The 8,399-nt window shown below is 44.4% G+C and overlaps 1 protein-coding gene across 1 annotated transcript in view; it reads left to right on the plus strand.

Annotated features, from left to right (window-relative positions):
* The window catches only part of ryr2a (ryanodine receptor 2a (cardiac)), a gene marked incomplete at its 3' end in the record, with an annotated part of 479,882 nt that overhangs the window by 428,792 nt on the left and 42,691 nt on the right, over positions 1-8,399 (plus strand). Inside the window, exons 94-97 of the mRNA XM_079260659.1 lie at positions 3,343-3,558; positions 3,656-3,928; positions 7,182-7,388; positions 7,474-7,789. Of these exons, the coding sequence (XP_079116785.1) occupies positions 3,343-3,558; positions 3,656-3,928; positions 7,182-7,388; positions 7,474-7,789 (1,012 nt within the window). The remainder of the gene's footprint in view (positions 1-3,342; positions 3,559-3,655; positions 3,929-7,181; positions 7,389-7,473; positions 7,790-8,399) is intronic.

The following is an 8,399-nucleotide window of genomic DNA, read 5'->3' on the forward strand; positions in this document are numbered from 1 at the left end:
ATGAAGCTGTGTTCTGGTCCATGACTGAGCTGCAGGGTGACAGATTGGAGGCGTGACAGGAAAGCAGTGGGCTTATGGAGGGTGTGTGGTCTGTTGGGCTGGAGGTAGGGGGTGAACTGAACCTGTTGAAGAATATGTTCAGCTCATTAGCTCTGTCCAGACCTCCATCAGGCTGGTCCCCCTTTAACTTGAAGCCGGTGATCTTCTTCATTCCAGACCACACATCCCTCAGGTTATTCTGCTGGAGCTGACTTTCTAACTTCTTCCTGTAGTCCTCCTTGCACTTCTTAGTTTGTGTTTTAAGTTGTTTTTGTGTTGCCCTCAATAACTCCCTGTCTCCATCCCTGAAGGCTTTCTTTTTGATGTTCAGCAGCTTTTTCAGGTCACTGGTGATCCAGGGTTTGTTATTGGGGAAGCACCTCACTGTTCTTGTTGGGACGATGCTGTCCACACAGAAGTTTATGTAATCTGTCACACACTCAGTCATGGCATTGATGTTGTCTCCATGAGGTTCACAGAGGACGTTCCAGTCTGTAACCTCAAAGCCTCCTCTAAGAGCATCTTCAGCTTCAGCAGACCAGATTTTGATAGTCTTTGTGATGACTGGTTGCTGCTGAACGATGGGCTTGTAGGTGTAGGTGAGAAGAACCAGATTATGGTCAGATCTTCATAAAGGAGGCAGGGCAGAACAACTGGATCCATCATTCATATTTGCATAAAATAAGTCCAACATCTTATTTTCTCTGGTGGAGCAGCTGACAAACTGCTGGAATGTTGGTAGAGTTGCAGAGAGGGAGACGTTGTTGAAGTCTCCGGAGATCACCATGAATGAGTTTGGATGCTGTGTTTGTAGCCGAGCAACGACGGAGCTGATGACGTCACAGGCTGTCTGGTGCGGTACCAGGTATTATATAAACCTCTACCAGAATAACACAGGTAAACTCTCTGGGTAAATAATATGGACGGAAGCTCACAGCTAACAGTTCCATGTCCCTTGTGCATATCTTCTCCTTGACAGTAACATGTCCAGGATGACACCAACGCTGGTTAACCAGCACTGCAATTCCACCACCCTGTGTTGTCTACTGCGGTCTGCACGGACCGTTTTAAAGCCTGGTACAGACACATTACAGTCAGGGATGTGTTCATGCAGCCATGTCTCGGTGAAGCACATAATACGGCACTCTCTGTATTCTTTCTGAGACCTTGTTAGCATCTGGAGCTTGTCCGTTTTTTTAGCTAGCAATTTCACATTACCCATGAGGATGGTTGGGAGAAATGGTTTAAATCTCCATCACTTCCTCCTCTGTCTCACTCCCGCTCTGCATCCTCTTCTCTTTCATTTCAACTCAATCAGGATTTGATGTGTTGTTTTACTGATAATCCTGATTTAGGAGAGGTTAATCAGTTGATCCTGATTGTAATCATGTCTTTCATTGCCATGGAGACTCATCATACCAAGTCTTGAAAGAGTCAAAAATATGCAGAAAAATCTTCCTTGCAGCACACCCTCCGAACCGGCATGATATCCTCAGAAAAAATACCTAATTCGAGGTAATATCTATGTGAGAAGACTTTGTACTTAAAAAAAAAGAAATCAAGATAGCAAGTCAGAGCTACTACAATCTGCTTCCAACAGACGGCACAATCTAGAATTTTCAGAATTTCCTAAAACAGTTAAGCCTCGTCTGAATTCCAACTCTTGGTTAGAGCTCAGAAATAAGAACTTCTTTGACATCAGTCAACCAGCTATTCTCTGTATGAAGCTTCACTGCATTACTCAGGCTTAAGATGGTATAAATAATAAATGAATATAATTTCATATTTGGTGAGACTTCTTGTCCTCCTTTCCCTCTCCCTTGTGTGCGAGGTTCAATTTGAGGAAAGAAAGACAAAAGTCTGGACTGTTTTAGATTACTCAGTGTGTCATAAATTTAAAATTTAAAATTTACTGGCCTTCCCAATTTGCCAAACTTTTGCTCAGCAATCTCTACCATCAGTGCCCGCTCCGATCCGTAGTGTCAATTTCCATTTATCAGGATTACATATGAAATTCCAGCATTATTAAACCAATCTTTAGTGATGCCTTCTAACCGCAGAGGTTCAGTGGATGCCAGAAGCTTCTTTGTAATTATGCTTGGCTGGTTCTGCCACTATGTTGTGGAAAGGTTTAATGAAACTCCTTTTAACATGACAGGTTGGATGACACGGGCAGCAAAGATTGTTTGTTGACTCCCAGTTCAGTTGGACATGTGTTTGGTACCAATGGAGGGAAGGTTCTTTTACAGAGCACCCCCTTTGTCATACAGGCTAACCACCTGTATCATTTCCTTCCCCATAAACCTGCTCTGGGCATGAACTGTGTCTGGTTTGGTAGAGTCTTTTATTCTGAGTTTCTCCCCATCATGTTGCTGTTATGTGTTAGCATTGCTGCTTCTTTGTGTCTGCAAACCCTTTCTATACCATAGTATCCCATGCTGCCCCCTGTAAACGTGATCTGTTGACGAATAAATTCCAAGTGCAGACAGTGTCTGCTTCCTGAAGCCAAACCCTCCAGTTGCTTGTCAGAGACTGGTCCAATAACTGAAGGTTCTGCCTCCCATTCCACTTTAGCAGCTCTGGTAACCACCACCAAACCTGCAGTCTGAGAGAAAATTGCTGTTGGGAAAGTATGGAATCGGAAATCTTTCAAATTTGATGGATCTAGATCACAAAGCTCTTTATAAGTGCGGAGAAGCATTTTAATTTAGACTTAAATACAGAATAGAATTTAGTTTTACAGGTAGCCAATAAAGAGGAGATAAAAGTGGAGAAACGTGATCTCTGATGATAATCCTTATCAGTGCCCTGACTGCAGCTTTACAGATTATATGGAGACTTTTCAGAGCATTAGATTTCATACCCACAGCATTTTAACCAGTTTCAGCATAAAATTATTTTATTATTTATTAACAATAAACTCATTTATTACTTTATTTATCTAAATGATTTACAAATAAGAAATGATTACTGTCTTTAACCAAAAGGCATCACTACAAGACAGGATGCTCCTATAGTTCTTGGATATTAAGTAGGTGGATGAAGGTGGTCCTAAAAAGCTGATTTTTATGGGAGTCAAATGACAGACCTGGGTCAAAAATAACTTCCAGAGAATCACCTTGAATCATTCAATAAAGGCCTGGTGACCATACAGTAATCTGAGTGTATGCATAATTTGACACAGCTGTTGTTTTCCACACTCCTGCACAGGGACATGACCTCTACGGCATGACCTTCCACAGACGACATAATCTTTTGGATTATAAATTGATAAATCATTAAAAATGTTTCTGTGATTGAAAGGACATTGGCTTCAATGTGGCTGTTTTGCTGACCAACCTGTCGGAGCACATGCCCCATGACACCCGGCTGCAGACCTTCCTGGAGCTTGCAGAGAGCGTCCTCAACTACTTCCAACCTTACTTGGGTCGGATCGAGATTATGGGCAGTGCTAAGCGAATCGAGAGGGTGTACTTTGAGATCAGTGAATCCAGTCGAACACAGTGGGAGAAACCTCAGGTAAAAATGTTTATCTGATCACAAGCCATATAAGATTTCTGCTTTTATCACTTTGGTTACTGTGCTAATTTAGAGAACTTTTTTCCCTCCTGCCTAGGTCAAAGAATCCAAACGCCAGTTCATCTTTGATGTGGTGAATGAAGGTGGGGAGAAGGAGAAAATGGAGCTCTTTGTAAATTTCTGCGAGGACACTATTTTTGAAATGCAGCTGGCAGCTCAGATGTCTGATGCTGGCGAGCGCTCGTCGATGAAGGAGGACAGCGAGCTTGAGAAACCAGATGAGGAGACCCCTGAAATGGGCTTCTTCTCCATCACCACCATCTGCATGGCGCTGCTTGCTCTTCGTTACAACATCATGCTGCTGATAAAGGTGCAAACACACACACTGATGACTGTCTTATGTGTTGAATATAACTGTTTGAAATATCTGAATACTTATAAAAATCATGAGTTAGTGACACTGCAGTCTGAAAGGTTTTTATTATGTATCAACTTCCTGTTCATGGTGGTCATCTTAGTGATGCCGTTAACTAGGAAGCAGTGGTGTGTCAACACTTTGTACAGTGGCTATGGGGAGGCTGCTGAGGTTGACTTGGGACATTGTAGGTTGGTGGAGGGGATACTTAGAAGATCTCCTTCATCCCACCAACACGCCTTCTGATGGGGAAGCCGGACCGGGGATACTCAGGGGCGAGCTCACCTATCTCTAGGGCTGAGGTTACTGAGGTGGTAGGCTCGGAGGGTATGCTCTTACTACAGGGGCATCGTACTCCTCAGCCTGTCTGTTAAGGTCTATTCAGGGATCCTGGAGGGCAGAGGTGTATCATCCAGGTACCATTAAGTAAAAGTCCTGCTGTGTTTTTAGATCTACTTGTGCATTTAGAGCAGGTGTTTTCACTAACAGGCTCATCTACCTAGCTGTGAAGCTGAGGTAATTACATTCAGCTGGTTTAGTGACTGGTGGAGCAGCTGCTGGACAGGACGTCTACTTTATGACACCTGGATTATACACCTCTGCTGGAGGGGGCCCAATCAGTCTACATGTGTTTTGTTGACTTGGAGAAGATTTTCAACTGTGTTCCTGGGGACTCTTTTGAGGGATTCTTGAACTACCGGACCCCCTTGTACGAGCTGTCCGGTCCCTGTACGACAGGTGTCAGAGCTTGGTCCACATTGCCGGTAGTAAGTCGGATTCGTTTCCGGTGAGGGTTGGACTCCGCCAAGGCTGCCCTTTATCACCGATTCTGTTCATAACTTATATGGACAGAATTTCTAGGTGCAGCCGAGGGGTTGAGGGGATCCGACTTGGTGGCCTCAGGATTGGGTCCCTGCTTTTTGCAGATGACGTGGTCCTGTTGGCTTCATCTGGTCGTGATCTCAAGCTCTCGCTTGAGCGATTCGCTGCCGAGTGTGAAGCGGCTGGGATGAGAATCAGCACCTCCAAATCTGAGACCCTTTTCCTCAGCCGGAATAGGGTGGATTGACCTCTCCGGGTCGGGAGTCAGGTCCTGCCTCAAGTGGAGGAGTTCAAGTATTTTGAGGTCTTTTCAAGAGTGAAGGAAGAATGGAGCATAAGAATAACCTTCAGATTGGTGAAGCATCCACTGTAATGTGGACTCTGCACCGCTTTGTCTTGGTGAAGAAGGAGCTGAGCCAGAAGCCGAAGCTCTCGCTTTACTGTGTGCTCCTACCTTCACAGATGGTCAGAAGCGGTGGGTTGTGACTGAAAGAATGTGTTTGTGAATACAAGCTGCTGTAAAGCATGTGGTCATCTGGAGGGGCTAAGAGCAGAGCTGCTGCTCCTCTGCATCAAGAGGAGCCTATGACGTGGCTCGGGCATCTGGTCAGGATGCCTCCTGGACCTCCCTGGTGAGGTGTTCCAGACACATCCCTGCGGGAGGAGACCCCGGGGAAGACCCAGGACACGCTGGAGAGATTAGGCCAGATCAGTCTCAATACTTGGAAAAGCACACTTTCTGTTTCACAAATATAATCTTAAGGTCCACTTGAAACATATATTCCAGATAATACAAATTGCTGAACGTGCATTTACAACCCGCTTCTCATTTGAGAACATCTCTGCATTAGTGAGAGAAATACGTTCGGTGGATTTTGAGACTCCCCTGATGTCACAGGTCAAGGATGTCACCATTGGTTGATTAATCTGTCGATCAAATTTCAGACTGATTGACAGATTCATCAGTTAACCAGGTGTGTTTGCTTTCAGCCAATCGTACGGTTCCTTACATTTTCTCCACACTTTTAAACCAGTTGCAGAGCTGCTGTTTCTGAGAGATGCAGAGATCGAAAAACGGCAAGTACCAATCCTGCTACAGGATTGGTAATATAAGCAGGTTGTAAATGCAGACTCAGCGATTCGTATTATCTGTGAACACATATTACAAGTGTACCACAGAATTATATATGTGAAACAGAAAGTGTGCAGATCCAAGTGAGACTGATCTGGCCTCATCGGGAGGAGACCCCAGGGAAGACCCAGGACGGATCTGTCGGTGGGCCTGGGAACGCCTCAGGATCCCCCTGGTGAGCGGGCTAAAGTGGCTCAGAAGGGGGAAGTTTGAGCTGCCCTACTTAGGCTGCGGCCCCTGTGACCCGACCCCGGATAAGCTGTAGAAAATGGATAGATGAATAAAAAATGTAAGAATACAAGCATCATCGTGCAGCTTTTCTTTAACCTCTTCATTACAAAGACAATTATTTTTTGCATTTGTCTCAAAGGACACACCCAAAATAAGCTATACTCTATGTTCAGGACTCCACAGGCTGCATTTCCACAGTAACAAGACAGACATCTGTGCAATCAGCAGTTTCTGCTTTCATTTGACACCTTCTGAAAAATGAACAGAAGCTCTGGGGTGGACACTGCAGTTCTTCTGTTTTTCTTCCATGCTCATAACTACGGTGGCCGACGGGTGCAAACGCGCTTCATATAGAAAAACAGCTGCATTTAGAAATAGAAATGCAAGCGGGAAACGCTGCATGAACAGAAGAGCGCTGCAAATCCAAAAACGTAATGTGAAAGAAAAACGCGCTGCAAATAAAGAAACGAACTGCGAATACAGAAAAGCGCTGCATGAAGAAAACGCTGCATTTTCAGTCTCACAACAAAGCTGGCGAGGTTCCACCCGAGAGGCAAACAAAGGGACACAAACGGCGATTCTGTAGGAAGTTTATCTGCAGGAGAAGAACTACTTCAAGTAGTTTTGCCGCCATATAGTCTGTTTGCCACCCGTCCCTACGTTGCATCCCGGATTGATCCAATACGGGACGCACTTTGTTCCATGTTTTCATAACTTTCACACAGCGACACACGTCGGTCACATCAACACTCAATTTAAGAATAATGAACTAAATGAAACACAGAAAATACAAGAGCCAGTAACGTCCGGTTTCAGCATAAAATTATTTGACTATTTATTAACAATAAACTCATTGATTACTTTATTTATCTAAATGATATGAATATGAAATGATTACTGTCTTTATGCTCCTAGTTCTGGGAATATTAAGTAGGTGGATGAAGGTGGTCCTGAAAGCTGATTTTTATGTGATCTGGGTCAAGAATAACTTCCAGAGACTCACCTTCATGTTCCCGTTTTCAGGTGCTGTCCATGAAGAGTCTGAAGAAGCAGATGAAGAGGATTAAGAACATGACCGTGAAGGACATCGTGAGCACCCTGGTCTCCTTCTACTGGTCAGTGCTGCTGGCCCTCCTGCACATAATGTTCAGTGTGGCTCGAGGATTTTGCAGAATCTTCTACAACACCTTCATGGGAGGAAATCTGGTGGAGGGGGCCAAGACCATAAAGGTAGTCATCAGGATCTAGAGAAGCTAACCAGACTTAACAGGTCAACATAAATCCACATTCAGTAAAATCCCTTCCCTGTCCCCAGATGTCGGAGCTGTTGGCAAACATGCCAGATCCCATCCAGGATGAGGTGCAGGGTGAAGGGGAGAACTGGGGGAAGAGGCTGTCTGAGCGCACCTCCCCACAGGAGGACCTGGCAGATCTGGCAGTCAATATCAGTGAGACTGAGCTGCTGTCAGACATTTTTGGTTTAGACTTGAGAAGAGAAGGGGGACAGTACAAGATCAGCCCTCATAATCCCAATGCCAGCCTCACGGAGCTTCTGAACTGCCCGGTTCCCTGCCCAGCCCCGCCTGCTGCACCCCAGCCGGAACCCAGACAGAGACACAAGGTGGGTCAAGGTTTGGCATGTGGATGAAGGAAAATGATCACATGGCTCCTCCAAATATCTGGATGAATCCTGACAAAGGATCAGGTTCAGAGTTATTCATCTTTTGAAGTCAGATTGTTTTTAGGATTGTTCATGTGAAACATGAATTAAATTTATTCACGGGTGTTGTCCTATTCTGACTGGCACCGTGGCAGCACGTTTAGTCCGTTCACGTTCAGATTTTATTCATGTGGAGCATCAGGCTCATGTTGACAGTCAAGACTAAATTGATAGAACATCAAATGTTTGGTAAATCGTGATTTCTAGATGAAATTCTTCTATTTCAAATCAGTTGGAAAATAAAAAGCTTTTTTTACTCGTAGTCAAGCAGTTCAACCACGGAGGAAAAGGAAGCAGAAACTGAACCTGAACCTGAGAAAACATCAGAGTATGTACATATTTTTCTTCTCATCCATGTAATAATAATATATGTCTGTTTATCTTAGACGAGATTTCATGTGGCAGCAAAGATAAAAGTGAGTGGATCACAGTACCAAACTCCACTATAACTTCCTTGCCTACATCTAAAAGAAAGATGTGTCAAAGGGATTGATCCTATTAATGGAACCATACCAGCTAAG

The sequence above is a fragment of the Telmatherina bonti genome, assembly GCF_933228915.1.
Source record: "Telmatherina bonti genome assembly, chromosome: 21".
NCBI classification, from domain to species: Eukaryota; Metazoa; Chordata; class Actinopteri; order Atheriniformes; family Telmatherinidae; genus Telmatherina; species Telmatherina bonti.